This window comes from Anomaloglossus baeobatrachus, chromosome 10, assembly GCF_048569485.1.
Source record: "Anomaloglossus baeobatrachus isolate aAnoBae1 chromosome 10, aAnoBae1.hap1, whole genome shotgun sequence".
In the NCBI taxonomy this organism is placed as follows: domain Eukaryota; kingdom Metazoa; phylum Chordata; class Amphibia; order Anura; family Aromobatidae; genus Anomaloglossus; species Anomaloglossus baeobatrachus.
The window spans coordinates 114388227-114415096 of record NC_134362.1 but is presented as its reverse complement, the minus strand read 5'-3'; the positions used below and the strand labels follow the sequence as shown (position 1 = coordinate 114415096).

Here is a 26870-nt window from a genome sequence, read left to right as displayed (position 1 = left end):
TTACAACCATGTGAAAGGAAAATGCGTTTAAACTGCTTTACTTGATCTTAACACTGTTCCTACTAAGTTAAAATAAATGATCTTTAATTTGTTGGCAACAAAAAAGTTATTTTTACTCTAGAGTCAGTACTTTTGAATGGGGGTCAAAATGACCCCTAATGGTAGTTATAGATATTATGAAACATGCGGTAGTTCTAGTGTGAAACCTGTATTGGGTGCATAATGGAAGGGGTTTTCCATCTTATAAAATGATGTAACTTCACTTGGAAATGTAATCACTTCATCTGCCTGCTGTCCCACCACCCTGAGAATACAGGGGATGCGGTGATGTTTAAGAACCTAGTCTCCTTCACTGTTGTTTCCCTGCACAACGACTTCCAAACACCCAGATGTACAGGGACCAGCAAGAAAGTGGCATGGCTGCCCAGCAGGCGGCAGGGGGCACTGGGCACAGGAGGGATGCATTACTAAACAGCATCACATCCCTTATTCTCAGGATCGCCAGGAGTCTGGTGATAAAGTGTAATGATATATCCTAGTGAAGCCCCTTACAGGCACATAATACAGCCTAACACATCTCATTACCCTGCACCTCATGCGTTAATAAGGCTGCTTTCACACATCCGGTTTTTGCTATGAGGCACAATCCGGTACTTTGCAGGAAAACCGCAACTGTTTTTTTTTGCTGCCGGTTGCGTTTTTCCTGCATAGACTTTAATTAGTGCCGCATTGTGCCGCATGGCCTTGCGTTCGGTTCGGTTTTTGCCGCATGCGGCAGATTAAGCCGATGCAGCGGCCGGATGGAACGTTGCCTGGCACGTTTTTTTGTGCGGCAAAAACAAACGCATCGCGCCGCATCCAGCCGATGCGGCGCTTTTCCCAATGCATCCCTATGGATGCCAGATGCGGCGCGATGCGGCAAACACTGCATCCGGCCGCCGCATGTGATTTTTGCCACTGCACATGCTCAGTAGCATGCCACAAGCGGCAAAAAACGGACAGGCCGCATGTAAAAAACTTATGCAAAGGATGCGGTGTTTTCACCGCATCCGTTGCATAGGTTTCACCGCATCCGTTGCATAGGTTTCACAGCCGGATTGAGCCGCACGGCTCAAACCGGATGTGTGAATGCAGCCTAACAAGTGCTCTCCTCTCCATGAAGATACAGCAGAACTGAGCTTCTCATGGGGCACAACTGCGCCTGATGTCACAAAGTCCTAGCGCTGTTCTGCGCTCAAAAATACAGCCAGCCATCTGTACAACGAGAGGAGGCATCCGGAAAAGTTAAAAGGGGCTTGATCCTCACCTATAATAATGCACTCCTTGCATGATCCTCTTCTAATTAGTTGTGAAATATATAATTCACACATTTGTAAGATATATCTATTTCTGGGAAAGCTGGGTGACAACCATTATAGACACTACAGCAGAGAGCAGAGCAGGGGGTATAACAGCGTGGTGGCACGGATCCATGAAAGCTGGGTAAGGCTATGTGTCCACGTTGCTTTTTACCTGCTTTTTACCTGCTTTTTTGCTGCTTTTTCAACTGCAGCGTTTAATGCCAAAATAGATGTCTTCTGCTTTTCAAGCAAAGTCTATGGGAATTTGGGTTTCTTGTGCCCACTATGCAGTTCAAACTTCAGCCTTTTTGTGGCAGAACTTTGGACAAAAACTCAGCTTTGCAGTGCAAAACCCAAATGGCAAAAACAATTGACATGTCAATTGTTTTTGCCATTGGCGTTTTGAACTGCAAAGCAGAGTTTTTGACCAAATTTCTGCCAGAAAAAGCCTGCAGTTTGAACTGCATAGTGGGCACAAGAAACCCAAATTCCCATAGACTTTGCTTGAAAAGCAGAACACATCTATTTTGGCATTAAATGCTGCAGTTGAAAAAGCAGCAAAAAAGCAGGTAAAAAGCAACGTGGACACATAGCCTCACAACCCCTGTGAGACCAGCTAACACTGGGATCACCAAACTTTCCCAGACAAAGATGCAATGAGACCTCATTAAGATGACAACTCAAAATTGCAGACTAATGGTCTTAAAGGGAGGTGGTCGTCTCAAAATAACTTAAAGTGGATCTGAAATGGTGTCACATAACATTTGGTCTGAAGAAGGAGCTGTTCTATTAGAGAAAATTCACATTATATCTAAGAAATACTAGAAAAGGCAATGTATGGTCCCAACAATGGGTGTACAGGGAAAGGATATACAAGGGTAAATCCTAGCAAGTGATTTTTGGATCACACCTCATCCTCTTATCTGAAGACGTGAGCATCTTCTCAGTGCTGCCGTCCTTTGTGCTGTCCCTTTCTTGGGATAAGTTGATAGATGGCACCACAGTCTCCTGGGTAACAGGGAGCATCTCCTCGTCCCCTCCTTGCTGTCCCAAGTGCTGCTTCGCATAATCAAAACCTTGAACCGGCTGTAAAAGAAAATGGGACATTTCTATACTCTATACATAACGAATCATCATGGCCTCATTGTGATCTCTCAGGGGATACAAGTGTTCATTGCTGGTAACCTCAATACGACAAAAGGTGAGATCCATCTACATAAATGAGCCTCTATCACTGCTGGGGGCTGGGGGAAAAAGAGAGCCAACGAGAGCTATCACCACTCTCAACTACACCGCACTTCTCTGTTGCCTGATACTATTAGACATTTACACTGATGAGCAAAAGGGTAACAATGTTTTGTACGTTTGACTTTCAGGTTCAACTTCAATATCGTCATAAGAAGCGTGGGCTCCGGTTTGCAAAAAAGTATGAAAAGTGGACACTAGAACATTGGAAACGGGTGACAGTGGAGCTAATAAGTCGCGGTTAGAGGGGCTCTCCACTTTGGGCAATGTTTTTGTACTTTTAGTCTCTAAGTTTCCCATAGCGCCACCACAGGGAAACCTGATGTTAAACAGTTCCCATTGAAATCAATAGGTTGTCTATGTAACAGATTTCCACTTATTTATCGAGGACTAGATGCTTTTGAAAGGTTTTCTTTTTCACTAACGCAGATGTTTGTATAAGTCTTGCAGACTTCAGTGAAAGGGTAACAAGCTTGCGTGGCTGCTATAAGAGGCAGGATGGGGTCCAGATTGAAAGAGTGGGATGTAAAAGGGGGTTCTCTAAAAATGATTGCTAATAGTTGAGGCTGCCAAATAGTGTCTCCTCTCTAGTAACCCAGAGTTCCATTAGAATATTTAAGGAAAGGACAACCGCCATCACAATACATCACATTCAATTCTGTATCGTTATGTAATTTGCGCTGTCAGAATACTAAACTTGACAAATAACCAAGCTACTTTGTCAGTAATAGTCAATAAATCAAGCATAAAGGGTGCTTTACATGCTGCGACATTGCTAATGATATATCGTCGGGGTCACGTCGTTAGTGACGCACATCCGGCGCCGTTAGCGACATCGCAGCGTGTGACACTAAGGAGCAACCAACAACGATCGCAAAAGCGTCAAAAATCGTTGATCGTTGACACGTCGCTCCTTTTCATAATATCATTGCTGCTGCAGGTACGATGTTGTTTGTCGTTTCTGTGGCAGCACACATCGCTATGTGTGACACCGCAGGAACGACGAACATCTCCTTACCTGTGTCCACCGGAAAGGAGGAAGGGAGGAGGTGGGCGGGATATTCCGGACGATCATCTCCGCCCCTCCTCTGCTATTGGGCGGCCGCTTAGTGACGCCGCAGTGACGTCGCTATGACAAGAACGCACCTCCCCCTTGATGGAGTGATTGTTCAGCGGTCACAGCGACATCGCTGAAAAGGTATGTGCGTGTGACGCTGCCATAGCGATAATGTTCGCTACGGCAGCGATCACCAAATGTCGCACGAACGATGGGGGCGGGTGATGTCGCAGCGTGTAAAGCACCCTTAACAGTCTGTCTGTCAATTTACATTTCTTTAATAATCACTGCTGATGTGTAAACAAAACACAGTCAAAAAGAAGACAATTGTGAAATCAATACCATAAACATAATGGTGGAGCACAGAACATTCATTGTGCAAGAAGCAACCAACCTTACTACACAACCGACTGGCTGCCTCGTGGAGCTCATCCTTCATTAATAGCACACAATTTATCTTATTTATATTTGTACAGAATTGACCATAAATAACTGATTAATAAACATATATATTTTTCATGGAGTTATAGGCAATAAGATGTGATATGCTAAATGTGAATCACCACAGGCATAACTGAAAGCTCATGAGCCCCAACGCATTTGTTGCGGGCGGGGGACAGACCACGGCAGGGGGGCTGCTCGAGACGTTCGAATCCGGGCGGTTGCTGTGGCTCGAGTGGCAGCCGGACCCTGGCTCGCACAGCCGTCCGTCGCCCAAAACTGAGAAAGGGGGGTTATTTACAGGGGAGAGTTTGTCAGTGACACCACTCGTGGGTTGCGGTAATTGTTGGTGACACCACTGCTGCCTTGGTATGGGGTGCCCGGGGCTGATGGAGTGGGGCAGCAGGATGGTATCCCTTCCACAGGTAGGGGAGGTGTAGTCCCGGGGCCCAGGTATAGGTGGAACGCTGGGACGCAGTCTGCAGGGCTGGACCGGATGATACCGGTGTACTCACTATTTTGAATAAAGTCACAGAGTCCAGATAGTAAACCGAGTGCCAGAAGTCGGTAGCCTCCGGAGGGGTGTGCTCAGGTCCCGTACACCGGTAGACAGGACATGGGCCCTTCCTCTTGCACTTTTATGTTGTTGTCTTGTGTGTTGACTTGTTCACATGAAACGGGAAGAGTCCACTCCCGGTGACTTTTCTGTGGGAACTGTGGCCCGCGACATCTGACCCTTGGGATTTTAACAGGCACTTGCAGATGCCCTATCCCCCCACGTTGGGCTTCCGTCTCACTCTGTCTGGGCTGTCAGTGGGACAAGACTTGGAATCTTGTCCCCTGCTGGTTAATTGGAAAGGTGCTTGCAGCTGTCCTCGCCCTAGTGTCCAAGTACCCCGACTGCACGCCCTCCGGACCGGATCCCCGTTGTCGGCACTAGCGGGCTACAACCCTGCCCCGGTCCACCCAAGGTCTCCCGCGACCGGATCTCCGTCGCCTGTGGCCCTGCTCTGCCGTCTGCCACCTAGTGAGCTCAGGTAGTCTGGGAGCTACAACCTCCAACTACCACTTCACTCCTCTCACTCACCAAGCTTATCTGTCTCCACAACTCAACAGTTTGTTCCCTCCCCTTGACACTTCAGAACCCCTAAGTGGGCATCAACATCTGCCTGGCCCCGCCCACTGGTGTGTCCCTATTGTCCTGGGGGGGTGACTAGGCTTTTGTGGCTGGTGTATGTACCTGTGTGGGGTTGTGTTGGAAGGCCAAGGAGGAGGGAATGCTGTGCATCTGGAAGATGGATGCAGTCTTCTGTGACAACCTGATTTTGTCAGGCATCACACTCCCCCTTGGTAGAACACAGCCCGTCCTCGGGCTGTCCGGCACCGGTTTTTATTTTTTTTTCTGCTTCTGTAAAACGCAAAAAGGGTAAAACAATAACATATAAAACTTTAAACATTTCATCCTTTTACAGGGAGGCACATTTCTTGAACGTTACGTAACAGTCCCTTTCCCACCAGTCCACCCCAAAGAGTCCCAAAGTCCAGAACCCTCTGGCCTGGAGGTTAGCCACCGGTTTTGTTAGTGGCTGGGCCTCTGCCGACTCTACCGCAGGCCCTTCCTCCTACCAGTCCTCTCCAGTGGGTGTTACAGTCCTGGTGGTAAGAGAAACAAAAAGGCAAATGGGGGGTATGCACAATAACCCAAGAAAGTCTTTGGGTGGCCTCTTCCAGTCCTGAGGCCATGGTCCATCAACAACAGGGTTAAAACAGGGAAAGGGGGTAGCCGGGTACCGCTACCTGTTGCGCCTTCTCATGTAGATGAATCAGGTGAGGTACACAGTTAATTGGCATTTACAATTTGCCTATATACATACATTACTATATACAAGTACATACAAGCATCACTCACTCCCTGTATCTCAGTGGTGGCTGGACTAGGTTAGGGTGTGTAGACCTCCTCAGCCCTAAGTTCTCTCCTAGGCCCTGTAGTGTTTGTTGTACTATCTACGGGTTCCTCACTCCTCGTGATGGGTACTGTAGGTAGAGACCTACGGAGGCGTGGCATGGGTTCAGGTGCGAATCTAGGTGTGTGTATTGGTGCAATGTCAGCAGGCCTCTCTGGTTCATTGATAGAGTCTATTAGCTTTAGGGTACGCAGGGCGGTTTGTAGCCTCAGGGCATAGTCTCTAATGCCGTCCTGGGGACGCTGCCTGCAGTTGTAAATTGCATCTTCAGCTCCGCTTCTGTGCAGGTTTCAAAGGCTATTTGCAGTTATATGATAGGTACTGCAGCCCGATCCTCATCAGTCCATGTTTCCACCTCCTGCTCAGCTGCGCCTGTCAGCTATCCGAGTACCACAGATGCGCTTGCCAGTCATTGCATACAAATAGAGAACAGTACATATCTTTTTCTTAAATACCTGCAGGGCATCAGGTCAGCCATCATACTGGGGCAGCAAGGCGGCACCGGGCACGTAAAGTAGGGAAATCGGCATAACTTGCGTACCGCTGGGACCGCAGGGTCCACCGCTCCTGCGACCGGAGCGGGTCCTGCTGCTTCCCCGTCATCTTGCACTGCTGCAGGAGCCATGGCTCCGTCATCACCATCAGGCGCCGACAAATTTCCGGTGCTTTCCCCTTGGTTTTCAACAACAGTCTCGCGGGACCCACTGTCCTTTGCGACTTCCTGCTCTGGAGATCACCGGGTTCCGGCTGCGTTCATAGGAAGGTGGGCGGAGCTCCAGACTTGTGCTCTTTTCGGGGATGAAGATGGTGAGGTTGTTGTTTTTGGCGCCAAAAATGGAGGCCAAGATGGCAGTGGTCTGAAAAATTTCAGCGTTTCACGGGTCAACAGTCCAGAAAAAGGCGCACTTCAGTTACCTGTGTGGGGTTGTGTTGGAAGGCCAAGGAGGAGGGAATCCTGCATCTGGAAGATGGATGCAGTCTTCTGTGACAACCTGATTTTGTCAGGGCATCACACATTATCTCCAACATGGGCCCCAACTATCATGGATCTTTAAATTACTGTTCATCTCACATGGTCCAACAGTTCGTAGACTCAGAGACCCTGGAGTGACTGCATACCCCACAGCCATGATAGTTATGCTCCTGTGAATCAGTGACAAATTATCATCTCCATTGAAAGGATCAGTCTTCAGCTGCCCATTGTGTGAGAGGCAGAGGCGTAGCTAGGGGCTCAGCTCAGGGCGGGCAAAAAATCTGAGTGGGCCCCTAACCAGTAACCCTGATTACAACTATGGTGCCGCACCCTAATTATTCGTATAGGGGACTCTCAGCAGATGACTGCACTGTTAGGGTACACTCACACGAGCATATAACTCGGACGAGTGCAATGCGAGAAAATCTCGCATTGCACTCGGCCCCATGTTAGACAATGCTGCGGCTCAGATCAGTGATTTCTAAAGGGACTGAGGAAAAAATTGCAGCTTGCTGCTATTTTCTGCTAGAGCCATATCACTGGCACCCAAACAAGTGAATGGGTGTGAAAGAAACATCGGACTGCACTCGGATGTTATCCCAGTGCAGTGCGATATATGCCCAGGCTGACAATGGAGGAGATGGGGGGATTAACCCCTCACTCTCCTCTGCAGCGCCCGCCGTCAGCTTCATAGCTATAACCCGATCACAAGATCAGGTCACAGTCGCATGACCCTTGGCCCACTCTTGCAGCAGAGCCTGAGTGACGCCCTGGCCAATCAGGTCGTCGCAGGATATTGTGCAATCTGCCCTTCTGCACAGTATCCGCATCCTCCTTGGTTACGGATCCCTGTTCTTTGGTGTTGCTAAGATCAGAGCCAGTCAAAATCCTAGAAAAACTTTGCACCACACCCACCAGACACACCATTGGGGGGCCTGAAGGGAATAGGGCCGCCCACTTGGGGGGTTGGTAGGGGAAAGTGAAAAAGTGTCAGTTAAGCAGTAGAAAGAGAGAGGAAAGAGAAGGAGTTGTGTGAGGAGCAGGGCTCCTTTAGTCTACTAGGTGGCAGACGTTGGTCTGGGCCTGGTAGGAGCTGGAACCCCGGTCGCAGGGGATCGTGTCAAGGGGCACGGATCTGCCGAGGAGGGCAGCCGGCGGCCTTGAGCCATCTCCGGGCAGGGTCCAGGGCACGACGGGGTACGCGGACCCTAGGCCAGCAAGTAGCTTCAAGCATCCTGGTAATTTACCCGAAGGGGGGGAAGTCTTCAAGATTCATCCCTCACCCGCTCCAAAATCGGGGTACTAGCGCACCGATGGGATAGGACTTTTCCCAAATACAGTCCAGAAAATACCGAGCGTGAACCCTGAGAGCAAGCTCACTCCGTTAGCCATACGGGTGAGCAGGACCCGAATAGTTCCACACTACAGGGTCCAAACAGTGAAGATGGTGCCACGAAAAAGGTCACAGGCTAACAAGCAACACCAAGGGCACGGATCCAAGCGTGCTCCCTCCTTGCTGCAGCGGTGCTCAGAATTCTGGTTTACAAGCTGTCGGTGTCAGTATTCTTGGACTGAGTGAGTATGCAGAAACCCTTTCCTTCCCAACGGCACCCCTTTGCTACAGTCACCGGGCCCCGGGGCACAACCCCCTACCCACCATGGGTTTAAACACCTTGCTGCCATACTACCGCCACCAGGCTCCCCAACAGCAGCAGTGGTACTCCATCTTACCACGCACCGTGGGTGACGTCACGAACTTCCAAATCCCCTGTACATATCCCCCTTTTCACTTTGAGTGTCCGGAGAACCCTTGAGCCTCCGCGGCTCTGGATCCGAGCGGCTCGGCCACTGACGTGGGGGGCGGCGGAACACCTCGAAAAACCTGGCGTCATGAACAGGATACGAGCAGGACCCACTTACCTGGGTGACGTGCGCCTTGAAAGCTGAAAAACACGCGTCAAGAGTCCTTTCCCACCAATGCCGCCATTTTCCGCCATCTTTTCGCGCCAAAACGCTGTCTTCCCCGAGTGTGCAAAGCCTAAGCCCCGCCCTTCGTCTTGCGTGTGAGGCCGGAACCGGAAGTTCCCAGAGAGCCACAGCGCACAAAAGAGTGTTGAGAAAAGACCGAGGAGGCGTGCCGGAATGTAATCCCACCGAAAGTGAAGCAGGGACGCCAGGACTCTGTCATAACATTCCTGGAAGATGCAGTGGCAAGATGGCCGAACGAGATTGGTCACCGGAGCGTGCTGTTCCCGGGACTGCGACATGGATTGAGGAGGAGACAGAGCAGCTGTGCAGGGGAATGCGGACGCAGTTCCTGTCTATCCTGAACCACTGGAGGGAAGAGATGCGGAGCCTGGCGATGGCGGTGCAAGCCTATGAGATTGAAATCCCATGTGAAGAGAGGGTAAGTGGTTACCCAGTCCCTATTGATTGCCCAAATCCGGCCACAGCGGCTGAGGGATCCGGACCGCCCCTACTCACGGTGAACACTCCACTGTCACCTACCTCGTCCTCAGCAGACGCCAAGCTGCCCACACCAACCGCGGCAGCAGAACCTACAGTATTTAAATGTGAAGCTCCAGATGCAGAGGCCCCGATCTCGTCCATTATCCCTGTCATGGCAGCGGTTGTCCGGAGACCGGCCAGACCAGACCCGGCCGCATCACCGGGCCCGTCCTCAGAGGAGGAGTACCCGGGCCCTACAACTCCGGCTTGCGGAGCAGTCGGTCTTTCTACTTACAGCTCCGGAAGCGGAGCCTGCAGTCACACCGGTTCCACTACCGCGCGTCATCCCGACGGCTGTTGGGGCCGCAAGAGTTCAGATAAAGCCAGAACCAGCTAGGGAGCTGAAGCCGGACGCTGATGCCCCCTACTGGGAACGACACCAGTACCAGCTGCAAGTGGAGATCGTAGCCCGAGACCGGCGACGATGGGAGCTTGCCGCCCGTGAGAGAGCAGTAAAAGAGCAAGTGAGGGACACTGCTTCTCAAGTTAAAGGGCCACGGTGCCGTGGCCTTGTAGAGCAGTTTGACCCCGAGCTGGGGTGGGGGTTCATCCGTGAAGCAGGCTTCACGGCAGGGGTGTATGTGTCCCAACGAGACGTAGCGCAGCACCTCCCTTGGGGGCCCCCCGGGCGCAATCTTCAGCCGGAGAAGATGGTTACCTATACCCGACATTGCAGAGAGAGGGGCTGGTATGCCCTGGAGGTAACCAAACATGTGATGTTTGAGGAAGGGTTTGTGTCGGCGTCAGTAGCACGTAGACGCAAGGAAGCGTGGCTATGGGACCCGGCGATTTACTACTAAGAATGTTGAAAAATGTTATAATGCCAGTGTTTTTACGATGCCATAGAACTGTTAGGTATCGGTGTTTTCGTTTATTGTTTTTCATAGTTTGTTATTTTTCATATAGATATAAGCCAATGAACGTTATAGTGAATAATTGAAAATGAACGAAGAAGTTACATGATTAACCACCAAATTCCTTTTTAGTGTGCACAAATGGTACATGGACTCCGTTATATTTTATAGTTATATATAAGAAAAAATGGACCATGGTCACAGGACTGGTGTGACCAACACGAACTTGTGTATTGTATATAGTTGCACCTCCTGTGCCAACCAGAGTCGTCTAAAGACAACACCCAGGACCTTAACCTGGTCAGGGAACCGCGGATAGGTTTCCAGGGGGTCAGGTTGTTTGGGTGGCGGGTTAAGGGGTCCGGGACATTGGGACTGGACAATCGCAGGAAGGGGCTGCAACGGAGTAGGTTGAGCCTCCGTTATCAATAAAACCGATAGCGTCCCACAGTTGGACGGTAAACTCTTAACAGTTAGTAATGTTTAATAGTGATGAGCGAGCATGCTTGTTACTACTCGGTACTCGCACGAGTATCACTGTACTCGGTCTACTCGGCGGGGACCGAGTAATCTCGCGATACTCGTGCTGTACTCGTGGTCTTCATCCCTGCATGTTGGCGCTCTTTTGAGAGCCAGCCCTCATGCAGGGATTGGCTGGCAGACCACTGCAATGCCACAGCCCTGTTAGTTGTGGAATTGCAGTGATTGGCCGGCCTGCACAACGTGACCGAGCCTTTATACCGGCGGGCGCGCTGTGCTCTGCTCACAGCTATCCAGACAGTCAGTGCAGGGAGAGTGTCGCTGCTTCAGGGAAAGGTTTGCAGCCCTTTATAGCTATTTCCGTAGCAGGGCTGCAAATAGTGTGACCAAAAGTCCTTCTCAGGACTATTCTAGTTGTATACAGGCAGGCAGGGTATAGCCAGGTCGGAGTACAGTAGCAGAGTCCTTCTCAGGACTATTGTTGCTGTATACAGGCAGGGTATAGCCAGGTTGGAATACAGGCTAGTGACCAAAAGAGTCCTTGTCAGGACTATTGTAGCAGTATACAGGCAGGCAGGCAGGCAGGGTATATAGCCATTCCTAGTGGTGACCGTATACCAGCCTTCATCATATCTGGGGCTGGTGTACACAGTCTAAAACAGTCCTGATAGTGTCAGACTTCTCAGCAATTGTCGCTCCTAAAACCTGTGTTAGGTTCTTAGTGCGTCCGTGCTTGCATTTAAAAAACGCACGTGTGTGCCTGTCGGTGGCAGCGTACAGGTGCACTTGTGTGCGTTTTGACCAAACTATTATATAACGCACAAGTGTAGTGTATAATACACGTCAGTCAGCAGTGGCTGATAGTGTCAGAGTTCTTAATTTTTGCTCCTAAAACCTGTGTTAGGTTCTTATTGCGTCCGTGCTTGCATTTAAAAACTGCACGTGTGTGCCTGTCGGTGGCAGCGTACAGGTGCACTTGTGTGCGTTTTTACAAAAATATTATATAACGCACAAGTGTAGTGTATAATACACGTCAGTCAGCAGTGGCTGATAGTGTCAGAGTTCTTAATTTTTGCTCCTAAAACCTGTGTTAGGTTCTTAGTGCGTCCGTGCTTGCATTTAAAAACCGCACGTGTGTGCCTGTCGGTGGCAGCGTACAGGTGCACTTGTGTGCGTTTTTACAAAAATATTATATAACGCACAAGTGTAGTGTATAATACACGTCAGTCAGCAGTGGCTGATAGTGTCAGAGTTCTTAATTTTTGCTCCTAAAACCTGTGTTAGGTTCTTAGTGCGTCCGTGCTTGCATTTAAAAACCGCACGTGTGTGCCTGTCGGTGGCAGCGTACAGGTGCACTTGTGTGCGTTTTTACAAAAATATTATATAACGCACAAGTGTAGTGTATAATACACGTCAGTCAGCAGTGGCTGATAGTGTCAGAGTTCTTAATTTTTGCTCCTAAAACCTGTGTTAGGTTCTTAGTGCGTCCGTGCTTGCATTTAAAAACCGCACGTGTGTGCCTGTCGGTGGCAGCGTACAGGTGCACTTGTGTGCGTTTTTACAAAAATATTATATAACGCACAAGTGTAGTGTATAATACACGTCAGTCAGCAGTGGCTGATAGTGTCAGAGTTCTTAATTTTTGCTCCTAAAACCTGTGTTAGGTTCTTAGTGCGTCCGTGCTTGCATTTAAAAACCGCACGTGTGTGCCTGTCGGTGGCAGCGTACAGGTGCACGATTTGCACAAACTTTGATATAACGCCCAAGTCTAGTGAATACACGTCAGCACAGCATTGCAAAATGCGCAAGGGCGTTGGCAAGGAACAAGGAAGTGGACGTGATGGTGGTGCAGGCAGAGGCCGAGGTCGTGGGCAAGCTCTAATTTTGCCACAACAAAGAACCACATCTAGTCGCTCGCACGTCCTGTCCCAAATTCTTGGGGACCGCAGCAGTACACCGCTCTTGAACCAAGACCAGTGTCAACAGGTTGTTAGTTGGATAGCGGATAATGCTTCCAGTCAGATTGGCACCACCACAAACACTCTGTCTTCCACACGGTCAAGTGTCAGTAGCCGTGATACTGCACCGCACATTTCAGAACCTGATCCTCCTTCCTACCACAAGGCTGAGTACACGTCCTCGGACATTAATGATCCCACACTTGGACACTCGGAAGAGCTGTTCACGTTTCCATTCGCACATTCTGGCCTCTCGCCAGCTCATGTTGAAGTGGGTCATGAGGCGATCGTATGTACAGATGGCCAAATATTTGAGCAGCCACGTTCTCACGAAGTTGGCAACGTGTCTCAACAAGGGGTGGACGATGATGAGACACAATTGTCAGGAAGTCAGGAGGAGGAGCAGGGTGCGGAAGAGGAAGACGACGTGGTGGATGATCCAGTAACTGACCCAACCTGGCAGGAGGATATGCAGAGCGAGGACAGCAGTGCACAGGGGGAGGGAGGCGTAGCATCCCAACAGGCAGTAAGAAGCAGGGTGGTGGCTCCAGGCAGAAGTCAGGCAACCGTTCCCGGGAACAACAACACGACACAAGGTGCCTGTACAAATGTTAGGTCTTCCCGAGTCTGGCAGTTTTTTAAGTTGGATCCAGATGATTCTAAAAAGGCCATTTGCAACACCTGCCGTGCCAGCATCAGCAGGGGTACCAAAACTAGCAGCCTGACCACCACCAGCATGATCAGGCACATGTCAGCCAAGCACCCGACTTTGTGGGAAGTACAACAGAGTCGAGGAGCAGTGCTTGCTAATGTCACTGCTACGTCTTCGCTGGTTGTGCATGCGAGCCAATCCCCTGTCCATGCTGCCTGCGAACAAGCCTCCTCCGGTCCTGCACCTGCAGTTGCCTACGCAGAAATAACACTATCATCAAGCACGTCCTTGTCCCAGCGCAGCGTTCAGTTATCCATTCAGCAAACCTTTGAACGCAGGCGCAAATACACTGCCAACACCCCACATGCCACAGTTCTAAATGCTAACATTTCGCGACTGCTTGCGCTGGAAATGTTGCCTTTTAGGCTGGTGGAGACAGAAGCATTCCGCGACCTGATGGCGGCAGCTGTCCCACGTTACTCGGTCCCCAGCTGCCACTATTTCTCCCGGTGTGCCGTCCCCGCGTTGCATAACCACGTGTCACAAAACATCACACGTGCCCTGAACAACGCTGTTTCACCCAAAGTCCACCTAACCACAGACACGTGGACAAGTGCTTGTGGGCAAGGCCGCTACATCTCGTTGACGGCACACTGGGTTAATATTGTGGAAGCTGGGACCCAGTCTGAGCGAGGGACGGAACACGTCCTTCCCACACCAAGGTTTGCAGGCCCTACCTCAGTCAGTGTTTCACTCACACTCTACAGCTCCGGAATGTCATGCTCTTCAGCCTCCTCCTCCTCCTGCGCATCCTCATCCACTGTACCCTCCACACCAGTCCCAAGCTGGAAGCACTGCAGCACTGCCTCGGCGAAGCGGCAACAGGCTGTGCTGAAGCTAATCTGCATAGGTGACAAACCCCACAATGCAGAAGAGCTGTGGACAGCTCTGAAACAGCAGGCAGATCACTGGCTCACACCTCTGAACCTAAAGCCAGGAAAGGTCGTGTGTGACAATGGCCGGAACCTGGTGGCGGCTTTGAGGCGAGGCCAGCTGACACATGTTCCATGCGTGGCCCATGTGCTCATCCTCGTGGTTCAGCGGTTTCTAAAGTCATACCCAGAGCTGTCTGATCTGCTGGTAAAAGTTCGCCGCCTGTCTGCACATTTTAGAAAGTCACCTACTGCTTCAGCCGGCCTTGCCGGCTTTCAGCGCAGTTTGCATCTTCCGGCTCACAGACTGGTGTGTGATGTCCCCACGCGTTGGAATTCAACTCTGCACATGTTGGTCAGGATATGTGAGCAGAAGAGGGCAGTTGTTGAGTACCTGCATCACCTAAGCCGTCGGGAAATGGGTCAAACTCCACACATAACACCTGAGGAGTGGAGATGGATGTCCGACCTATGTACCATTCTCCAAAACTTTGAGGACTCCACCAGGATGGTGAGTGGTGATGACGCCATTATTAGCGTCACCATACCGCTACTCTGCCTTCTAAAACGGTCTCTGCTCAAAACCAAACATGATGCATTGCAGGCGGAGCGCGTTGAGTTGCAGCAAGAAACAGTAGTGGGTGTGGGTGATAACACACAGCCCAGCCTCGTCTCATCACAACGTGCAGTGGAGGACTATGACGAGGAGGAGGATGAAGACATGGAGCAAATCTCCGGCCAAATTGAGGATATGACATGCACACCAGTCATATCCTCGGTTCAGCGTGGCTGGCCAGAGGACAGGGTAGATGAGGAGGAGGAGGAGGAGGAGGAGGAGGACAGCATGTTCAGTCAACGTGTTGGTCAGGCTACTGAAGTCCTGGCTGTTAAGAGTCTGGCGCACATGGCTGACTTTATGGTAAGCTGCCTGTCTCGTGACCCTCGCGTTAAGAACATCTTGGCCGACAATCATTACTGGTTGGTAACACTGTTAGACCCACGCTACAAGGAGAACTTTATGTCTCTTATTCCCGAGGCGGAGAGGTCAACCAAAATGCAGCAGTTCCGGAAGGCCATAGTCACGGAAGTAGGCAAAGCATTCCCCTCACAAAACGCTAGCGGCATAGGTCAGGAATCAGTGGACAACCAAGGCGTACAGCCGAGAGAGGCACAAGTCCAATCCGCCAGAGGTAGGGGAACAGTCTTTAAGATGTGGGACAGTTTTCTCAGCCCCTCACGTACCACAGCCCCTGAGGTGCGGGGTAGTGCCACAAGAAATCCTAAGTTTGCCCAGATGCTCAAGGAGTACCTTGCAGATCGAACAACTGTACTCCGACATTCCTCTGTGCCTTACAATTATTGGGTATCCAAGGTGGACACGTGGCATGAATTGGCTCTCTACGCCTTGGAAGTCCTGGCCTGCCCTGCCGCTAGCGTTTGTCAGAGCGTGTTTTTAGTGCCGCAGGTGGAATCATTACAGATAAACGCACCCGCCTGTCAACTGAAAATGCTGACAGGCTGACTCTGATCAAGATGAACAAGGGTTGGATTGGGCCAGACTTCACCACACCACCAGCAAATGAGAGCGGAATTTAAAGTTTGTAACGGGAATTTGCCATGTACCTCCAGTCACCCATGGGTACACACTTCTGGACTTTGGATAATCGCTGGACTGCTCCTCCTTCTCCTCATGCGCCACCATGATGACCGTTACAAGAGTTAGGCCTTTGTTTCAGGTATACCCCCAGTGGTAAATTTTTTCGCCCATTCTTTGCAGAATGGACATTAAAACGACAGGAGACCCGCTCCTTTGCAATGGGAACAATGTTTTGAGGCCCTCATGCACGTCTCTATGCAGGGACAACGTGGAGCCTCCCAATTTTTGGCTGCCCTGCCTAAGGGCTATACTACAAAAGACCCACTTCCTTCCAATGGGCACTTCAGGTTTACAGGCCCTCATGCACGTCTCTATCCAGGGACAACGTGGAGCCTCCCAATTTTTGGCTGCCCTGCCTAAGGGCTATACTACAAAAAACCCACTTCCTTCCAATGGGCACTTCAGGTTTACAGGCCCTCATGCACGTCTCTATCCAGGGACAACGTGGAGCCTCCCAATTTTTGGCTGCCCTGCCTAAGGGCTATACTACAAAAGACCCACTTCCTTCCAATGGGCACTTCAGGTTTACAGGCCCTCATGCACGTCTCTATCCAGGAACAACGTAAAGCCTCCCAATTTTTGGCTGCCCTGCCTAAGGGCTATACTACAAAAGACCCACTTCCTTCCAATGGGCACTTCAGGTTTACAGGCCCTCATGCACGTCTCTATCCAGGGACAACGTGGAGCCTCCCAATTTTTGGCTGCCCTGCCTAAGGGCTATACTACAAAAGACCCACTTCCTTCCAATGGGCACTTCAGGTTTACAGGCCCTCATGCACGTCTGTATGCAGGGTCATTGGTGAACCTCAAAATTTTGGACTGCCCTGGCAAAGGAAAATACTACAAAGACTCAGTTCCTCAAAATGGGCACATTAGACTCAGAGGCCTTTATGTACGTCTCTTCTCAGGGACATCGGAGTGCCACACAATGTTTTACGTAAAATCTTTCATGTATTGATCTCAAAAAGTAACATATATTAGCTCTATCTCACTATTGGGTATGTGCCCTTAACATTTCCGCCATGAAAATTCATTTTGGTGTCATTTTGGAAGGTTTTCTGGTGAGTCCGTAAAAATGGCGTAAAACGCGGACAAAATTGTTCACAGCTGTGACTTTTGAGTGATAAATGCTTCAAGGGGTCTTCCCCATGCTGTTGCCATGTCATTTGAGCACTCTTCTGAGACTTTTGTGCCATTTTTAGGGTTTCTACATGCTGCCGGTGGTCATTTCACAAAAATACTCGGGTCTGCCATAGGATAACATTGGGCTCGTTGCTCGGGCCGAGTACACGAGTATCTTGGGAGGCTCGGCCCGAGCTTCGAGCACCCGAGCTTTTTAGTACTCGCTCATCACTAATGTTTAAGTAAAGAACCTCCCCTGTGTGGGATGAACCTGTTAATAAATTCTGTGATAATGTTTAAACTTTCCTTTTTGTCTACAGTTAAAACAAAAATAAACCTCTGGTGTCCTGTAGCTCGGGGATGAGCTACGTTTAACCAAGGGGGAATGTGACGCCCTGGCCTATCAGGTCATCACAGGGTATTGTGCAATCTGCCCTTTTGCACAGTATCTACATCCTCCTTGGTTACAGATCCCTGTTCTTTGGTGTTGCTAAGATCAGAGCCAGTCAAAATCCTAGAAACACTTTGCACCACACCCACCAGACACACCATTGGGGGGCCTGAAGGGAATAGGGCCGCCGACTTGGGGGGTTGGTAGGGGAAAGTGAAAAAGTGTCAGTTGAGAAGTGGAAAGAGAGAGGGAAGTAAAGCAGGGCTCCTTTAGTCTACTAGGTGGCAGACGTTGGTCTGGGCCTGGTAGGAGCTGGAACCCCGGTCGCAGGGGATCGTGTCAAGGGGCACGGATCTGCCGAGGAGGGCAGTCGGCGGCCTTGAGCCATCTCTGGGCAGGGGCCAGGGCACGACGGGATACACGGACCCTAGGCCAGGAAGTAGTTTCAAGCGTCCTGGTAATTTACCCGATGGGGGGTGAAGTCTTCAAGATTCATCCCTCACCCGCTCTAAAATTGGGGTACTAGCGCACCGATGGGATAGGACTTTTCCCAAATACAGTCCAGAAAATCCCGAGCGTGAACCCTGAGAGCAAGCTCACTCCATTAGCCATATGAGTGAGCGGGACCCGGATAGTTCCACACTACAGGGTCCAAACAGTGAAGACGGTGCCACGGAAAAGGTCACAGGCTAACAAGCAACACCAAGGGCACGGATCCAAGCGTGCTCCCTCCTTGCTGCAGCGGTGCTCAGAATTCTGGCTTACAAGCTGTCGGTGTCAGTATTCTTGGCCTGAGTGAGTACGCAGAAACCCTTTCCTTCCCAACGGCACCCCTTTGCTACAGTCACCGGGCCCCGGGGCACAACCCCTTACCCACGGAGGGGTTAAACACCTTGCTGCCATACCACCGCCACCGGGCGCCCCAACAGCAGCAGTGGTACTCCATCTTACCCCGCACCGTGGGTGGCGTCACGAACTTCCAAATCCCCTGTACATATCCCCCTTTTCACTTTGAGTGCGCGCGCGATCCCCCTCTCGTTGTCCGAAGACCCATCGAGCCACCGCGGCTCCGGATCCGAGCAGCTCGGCAGCTGATGCGGGGGGTGGTACACCTGAGCCGGGGATCATTGGCATATCGCATCCGATGCTCTTGCGTCGGATGCCATACACTAATGTGTTTGCAGCCTGACAATAAATCTCTACACAAAGGCCAACACTGATATAATAATTTACAAGACCATTTAAAGAGTTGCAGTGAATCTGTAAAAAACCACATGCAATAAGGATGTTCTGTATTGGATCCACTTTTTCTACACAGTCGTAGGCGGGCTTTGCACACTACGACATCGCAGGTGCGATGTCGGTGGGGTCAAATTGAAAATGACGTACTTCCGACATCGCATGCGACATCGTAGTGTGTAAAGGCTCGATGATACGATTAACGAGCGCAAAAGCGTCGTAATCGTATCATCGGTGCAGCGTCGGCGTAATCCATAATTACGCTGACGTGACGGTCCGATGTTGTTCCTCGTTCCTGCGGCAGCACACATCGCTGTTTGTGAAGCCGCAGGAGCGAGGAACATCTCCTACTGGCGTCACTGCGGCTTCCGTAGGATATGCGGAAGGAAGGAGTGGGCGGGATGTTTACATCCCGCTCATCTCCGCCCCTCCGCTCCTATTCGCTGCCTGCCGTGTGACGTCGCAGTGACGCCATACGACACGCCCCCTTAATAAGGAGGCAGGTCGCCGGCCAGAGCGACGGTCGCAGGACAGGTGAGTCCATGTGAAGCTGCCGTAGCGATAATGTTCGCTACAGCAGCTATCACAAGGATATCGCAGCTACGACGGGGGCGGGGACTATCGCGCTCGGCATCGCAGCATCGGCTTGCGATGTCGTAGTGTGCAAAGTGCCCCTTAGGGCTCACTTACATTAGAGTGTAAATCGGATGAAAGCAATGAGAAAATCAAGTCAATATTGCATGTCTGATCTGCGACATTTTCTTCAGCTTTAAACAGACTGACGAAAATAATGGCAGCAGACCAGAGCCGAGTGTCATCGGCAGAGCCAGAGCCGAGTGTCATCAGCAAAGCTGGAGCCGAGTGTCATCAGCAGAGCTGGAGCCGAGTGTCATCAGGAGAGCCGGAGCCGAGTGTCATCAGTAGAGCCACATAGGTAAGGATGGTTGACCTTAGGGAGATCAACATCAGGCACCGCGGAGCACCATCACGTGTTTTCTCAACGCAGTGATTCTAGAGCAATGCACCCTTGTTTTGCATATCAGCAGAGCCAGAGACGAGTGTTATCAGCACAGCCGGAGCCGAGTGTCATCAGCTGAGCCGAGCCGAGTGTCATCAGCAGAGCTGGAGCTGAGTGTCATCAGCAGAGCCGGAGCCGAGTGTCATCAGCAGAGTTGGAGCCGAGTGTCATCAGCAGAGACGGAGCCGAGTGTCATCAGCACAACCGGAGCCGAGTGTTATCAGCACAACCGGAGCCGAGTGTCATCAGCAGGGTCGGAGCCGAGTGTCATCAGCAGAGTCGGAGCCGAGTGCTATCAGCACAACCGGAGCCGAGTGTCATCAGCAGAGCCAGAGCCGAGTGTCATCAGCAGAGCCGGAGCCGAGTGTCGTCAGCAAAGCCGGAGTCGAGTGTCGTCAGCAGAGGCATAGCCGAGTGTCATCAGCAGACTCGGAGTCGAGTGTCATCAGCAGAACCGGAGCCGAGTGTCATCAGCAGAGCTGGAGCTGAGTGTCATCAGCAGAGCCGGAGCCGAGTGTCATCAGCAGATCAGGAGCCGAGTGTCATCAGCAGAGCAGGAGCCGAGTGTCATCAGCAGAGCCGGAACCGAGTGTCGTCAGCAGAGCCGGAGCCAAGTGTCTTCAGCAGAGCCGGAGCCAAGTGTCATCAGCAGAGTCAGAGCTGAGTGTCATCAGCAGAGCCAGAGCAAAGTGTCATCAGGATATCGCATCCCATGCTCTACGCTCCTTTGACCCCAGCCTTCGACTTGAATGGGCAAGTCTGACCTCACACACAGAAGAAACAAATGCATGCTGGGATTTTTATTTTTACATGCAGATGTGGTCACTGAAGAACAAAAATTGATCCTCTGCAGGGCCCCACTGAATAATATTGCTTCGTGTGCTGTCAGTGCAATGTCTGCTTTATAGCACAGCAGTACAGCACTCAGCCAAAAATACACTGGTGTGAACCCGGCCTAATGGAGGGCTCATTCACACGTCACTGAGTCTTCCCAGCTCCGGCACGTCTGCACACCTCTCTTGTGTGCTCCCGACTTCAACTCTCCTCTAGACTGACTGCAGACCCCTCCCACCAGGCTGGCTATACCCAGGGATCATTCCCATGGCGACCATCCCCTTACATGGATAACTCCTTCTGCCCAGTGTGGAGGGGAGAACTAGGATTTTATATGTGTGTTGGTGGAATCGGCACTGGTACTCCATGTCCCAGGGGGTAGGTCCTGCATCGCCTAGAGGATGCAGTTCCCTGTAGTGCCCTGAGGGTCTCAGGGGCGCTACAGAGACGTCAGCGAGCACAAGAGCCGGGTTTGTACAGTGAGGATCTGTGTAATGTCTAATGCTGTCCACACTTATTGCACTACACACCCAGTGCATGCCCTGCTGCACTGCCCCCCATGCCCCATACAGACCACCATCCACATGATGAGGTCTAATAACACATGGAAAAACCTGCAAGGGTACATTTACATGTGAGGTACAGACTGGGAAACAACTGATGAGTCTGGCAGTGACTGCATCTCTGATCACAATGACAGTGCAGCAGCCAATCAGTGAGCTCAACAGCTCTGAGCGGGATGGTCGGTTTACACTGACAAAGCTGCAGAACTCACTGATTGGCTGCTTCACTGTCATCGTGATGTCAGTAAAATGGTCAATACCAGACACCAGCGGCAGAAACCGGCAGTAGACCCAGGGATGGTGAGGACAACATGGTTTGTATTTTTTTTTACATTGACGTGCCCTCCTGGACGAAGATAAACCAAAAGTGAAAAAAAAACATTTAAATGGAACCTGTCACCAGTTTTTTGCCCTATAATCTGCGGCCACCACCAGTGGGCTCTTATATACAGCATTCAAACATGCCCAGGCCACGGTCTACAACATTAAAAACACTTTATAATACTCACCTAAACCGGTCTCTGCGGTGGAGTTGCGTCATATTCGCGTCTCCGTCCTCCGGTGTCAGCGCCTCCTCTTTCGGCCATCTTTGTCCTCCATCTTCTGAACCTGCGGTGCATGACGCGTCTGACGTCATACACACTTGCCGGCATTCAGGTCCTGATCAGGACAGATCAAAGTATTGTAGTGCGCATGCGCGGGACAGGCGAGTGTATATGACGTAGGACGTGTCATGCACACAGGCTTCATAACAAGGACGAAGATGGCCGAAAGAGGAAGTGTCGGCACCGGAGAATGGAGACGCCCATCTGAGCCACATCCACTTCAGTGACCAGTTTAGGTGAGTATTATAAAGTGTTTTTGATGTTCTACACAGCATCCTGGGCTCTTATATACAGCATGTTAGAATGCGGTATATAAGAGCCCACTGGTAGTGAACGCAGCTTATAGGCCCCAAATATGTCATGGGGTCACTATGACTGGTGGCATTGTCCTATGATTACAGTTCAGTACAGTGTCATGACAGGAGCACCGTGCAGCAGGCGTCAGTATACAGTGGTGGGGCAGAGTTGCGGGCTTAAGTAATTGGGCAGTGTGGCAGGGCAGTGTTAAAGACCTGCACATCCATGAACTCCCCCTCCATCAGATGCAGACACAGGTTGGGGTTACACTATTCCTGACTCTCAGGACCCTCAAGACCCTTTGCACTGCACAGGGAGGGGGATTCTATCACAGATATGAAGTTAGAAACAGGACAGACGTTCTCCAGTTCTCACATGAAACAATCACCTCCCAAGAGATGTGATGAGTGTCCTGCCCTCCCCACCACCTCCCCAGAGAAGGGCTGTCCTGAGTCTCCTGCCCTCCACTCACCAGCAGCACAGCCAGCAGTGTCTGTACAGAGGTGCCGTCCTCACACTTTTCTATATGGCAGCCGCACAGCTCACTGGTCCGCAGGTGGTGAGTGTAGCTGCAGAGCTTCATCCTCCTCAGCGCTGCCTTCATAGTCCTGTCAGATTCCTGTGTAAGAGCAACCTGCATTTTGATTGGAGGAGCCTTCCACAGCAGCCTCCTGCTGACTGCTGATTCACCTATCAGCACTTTCCTTTCATTTTCTCCTGCTCTCACAGCAGCCTGATCTCTGTGTCTTCTCGTTACCAGGCCCCCTCCAGCAAATGAAGATTTACTACTAAGTGGGCCCCTCTGAGCATGGGGTCCGGGTCAACCGCCCCCTCTGCCCCCCTACTAGCTACCCTACTGGTGAGAGGACAATGGAGGATCCACTTTAATGAGCCAGTCTATACCTGGACTGATGAACAAGGGTCTACCAGTATAATATTACTCTTACCGGTGGGACTTTTGACACTTGAGATACATAATCTACATGTGAAAATTTTGAACCCTAATTTGGTGTCCTTCCCATTTATTGTTGGGCTAGGGCTCTACAGAGACACAATTTGCGTCATGTAATACCTTAGAAAAATATTGAGGTGCGGTTTTCTGATTTGGTTGACATTATAACTTTACAGTATATCCAGGGTGACCAAATGTTTGTGCAAATCTGTGTTTAAACTAATCTATGAATTTTTAGGGTGTTACTCCTGTGACCTGTTATGGTCGTTTCCCTGTTTTTAGAGTCTCGTGACAGCTTTAGAACTGGAGCCTCTCATCCCCATCTGAGACTCTACATCTAAATGTTATTTTGTTTCTCTTGATGCTGAAACAGTTCATGTCAGTTTTGCTGCTAGCATCTTCCCAGCAGTGCAGGTCAGCTGCAGCCGCTCTGTAGCCACACCCCTTTGTGTTTAATTAGCAGGGCTTCTCAGCAATCTTTGCTGACTATACAAAACAAATTTTTATTCTGGCCGCGTTGGTGGAAGGAGATGCTGTGGATTCGACCTGAAGTTATATCTTCTCCATTTTGGTTGTTATTCCCTTGTTTGTCTCACCTACCCTCTTGTTGTATTAGTGCAGCGGTGGGCCTAGTAAGCCTTACAACTCACTAGCCAAGAGCCACTCACTAGCCAAGACTATAGTAGGGTTTTCCAGGGCTTCAGGTGTCTGCTCGGCGACAGAAGCAGAGCCTGTATAGGGTCTGGCTAAGAATGCAGGGTACAGCGGCAAGTAAAGGCAGGAGGTGTCTCATCTACCCTCTCACTAGCGCCAAGGCCCACCGCCACCAATATTATTGTGTTCCGGGAGTTCCCCTTGTTTGTGGTGTCGTTTAGGTGTGTTTTTGTTGTGCATCAGACATATGTTGGTCTGCACACGCACATCTCATATAAAAGTGTGACAGAATCCCTACCATTTAGCAAGCAATGCATCCATGTAATATATTGTTCTGCTGATTGTAAGGGCCCTGATTGTTGAGCCTACAAATCCTGTAAAACTCTTTTTAATGGAAAACTCATGCTGGATTTGTATGGACTTTCTGGTTTAATAATGCACAAAAAAATAATCAGTATTTATGGGAGCCAAATACAAATTAAAATGAAAGAAACTATGATGATATGATCTAAGAAGGGAACACAATTTACCTTGGTCCGAGGAGGAAGGTTGCTGATGTTGTCCGACTTAAAGTCACTTTTGTTCTTTCGGCAAAGGACAGCTGTGATGATGATAATGATGACAGTGACAATGGCTATAGGAGCTAAAACTGCTGCAATTATCCACAGGTTGTTTGATGGCTTTTGTACAACAGCTAAATGATGAAAAAGAAGGACATATTTACTAGAAGTCTGGATTATAAGGATCAATGTTCAGGATATACCACCCAGAGGCAGAGGAAAGATTTCAGGGGACATTACAATACACTTAATATATTTCCACTATTATTTAAATTTGTTGCAGCCACACTGGGTTGTTTAGAAGGATCCCCTTAAGTTAGGCTCATCACACGGTGTCCAGGACAGTAATCTTACTGGGAATTTGGAAATAACTGCTCCAAGACTAAGCCACTACAGGAGAAATGGTGAGTTTCAAAAGAAAATCAGTTCCCCTTGAAGTCAATGGGCTCCCCTGGAAATGTAAGACTGTACTCCATCCTCCAAGATGAGAAGCACTTCTTATAACCTCTCTTCATTCAGACTAATGAATAATAGTCCTGAAAGTGAGAGCTCCCCCTTTGGAATTAACATAGGACAATTACAAAATTATAACAATATAAAATTGCTACATTTTAGGCAAAACACACATTTTCTTGTTTTAGAGACTTTTTATTAGTTAAATATGTTAAAATTGTGCTTACAATTTGCTTGCACTTTAACAATATATCCAAGGGTCAGGGCCATGGTCTGGGGGTCATTAGTACTCAGCTGCTTGGCAGCCACTGTGCCCAGTAATGGCTGCCCATCTTTCACAGCATAGTAAGTTAATTCAGCCAAGTTATTAGGACCGTCCAAACGTTGCATTTTCACCATCTGAAAAAAAATATCAAAGTCAAGTAGACAATGACACATATGTTGGAAGAACAAATTTACTACATTACAGGATGTTACAAGACTAGAAAAAGTGTCTTCTCTTTATCGCAGATAAGCAGTGCTAGGCTGGCCTTACACATTAGTTCTACATAAATCGATGACCGAACAACCAATGAATGAACAATCGCCTGGAAACCATCATTACACCAATATCACATTTTAGTTCACATTGACCAGTACATACAAAACAACCTCTAATGTTCAGTTGTCACTGAAATGAGGGGGTGCGCCTAGCAACTACTCTGTCTTCCATACCCAACTCAGACATGTCTCTACACAGCACACATAAAGAGGATCAGCAGCATGGAAGGCAACACACACCAGTAATGAGCAGTGTACTGTGACTCCAGGTCTGGGATGAGATCAACACTCACATTCTGTTACTATTTCACCCTCTTTCTTCACCCTCTACTCTCTGTAGACTTTAGTAATATGCTGTAACTGACACTTCAGAGAGATGGCAGTATGTCCTGTTTATTTTAACTGTTTCTTAGGGTTAGCAGATGAGGGGAGAAGTGGCTCAAAAATGGAGAAACTATTGATTCATACAAAGTTTCCTGAAGTGACAGTGAGCATTTATATTATATCTTAATTCAAATTCAATATAATCTTGCATCATCCAGTAAAAATCATATCCGTTTTTAATATGCGATCCTATGAGTTACAGGTACACGGAAGAACACATCTGTACATGTGGCTATGGGAGAAGGATAAAGGATCTTTATTTCACTTTTTGGGAATGTTCTTTCATGAACATTTCTTCCTTGGACCTGCATCTAATAAGTTCAAATTTTAAACATGACCAACTATTTTCCAGACAATGATGGGTAAAATTTGGCTAAACCAATTGTTTATTGTTACATTTTACTTGATGGATGAATGTTTTTCTAAAAATTGTCTGTTTTTATCCACTTTACACTAATGTGCTTGGCCACATCTACTTTTTTCTATGGACAGTTTCTGACAATGTAAGGGTAAGTTCACACAGTGAGTTTTTCGCGGGATTTTTGCGCGTTTTTCGGGTGAGTTTTTGCTCAGAAAACGCTGTGACATTGCTTACCCAGCAAAGTCTATGAGTTTTCATTTTTGCTGTCTGCACACAGCGTTTTTTTTAGCTGTGTTTTTGTGCTGCACACAAAAACGCAGCATGCCAATTCTTTTGCGTTTTTCACTGCGTTTTCCACCCATTGAGTTCATTGAGATGCTCAAAAATGCAATGAAAAACGCAAATTGCAAATATAGCTGCGTTTTAGTGCGTTTCTATGGCTAAAAACGCAGCTATAAACGCAAGGGGTGGGTAGTAAAGTGACATGTACAGGAAGAGGATTCCTTCTGTCAGTAAACAGAGAAGCGTGAATCCTCCCGGTACCGTCACCGCTGCGTCCACCTCCCGTCCTGTGCATGTCGGCTCCCGTGCGGCGCCATGGCCGGGCGGAAGGTGGAGGCAGCTGTGAAATCAAAAGTGAACAGCAGAAAAAAAAATGTCATACGTGTCTGCAGACTCCTGGTACAATGTCCGCTCCCAGCTCCTCTCCCGGTACCACCGCTCCGGCTGTGTGCAGTGTCCCCAGGCACGTCCGATGGCTGCAGGACCTGGCGATGGATCACCTGATGCGGTCACCTGACGCGTCAGCTGATCGTAAGTCTCGCGGTGACGCCGGC

General features: G+C 49.6%; 1 protein-coding gene across 1 annotated transcript in view; it reads right to left on the bottom strand.

The window, feature by feature from the left end:
* The window catches only part of KIAA1549L (KIAA1549 like), a 1247838-nt gene that overhangs the window by 479165 nt on the left and 741803 nt on the right, over nucleotides 1–26870 (bottom strand). Inside the window, 3 exon segments of the mRNA XM_075325616.1 lie at nucleotides 2251–2426; nucleotides 24267–24430; nucleotides 24977–25148. Coding sequence (XP_075181731.1) covers nucleotides 2251–2426; nucleotides 24267–24430; nucleotides 24977–25148 — 512 coding nt within the window.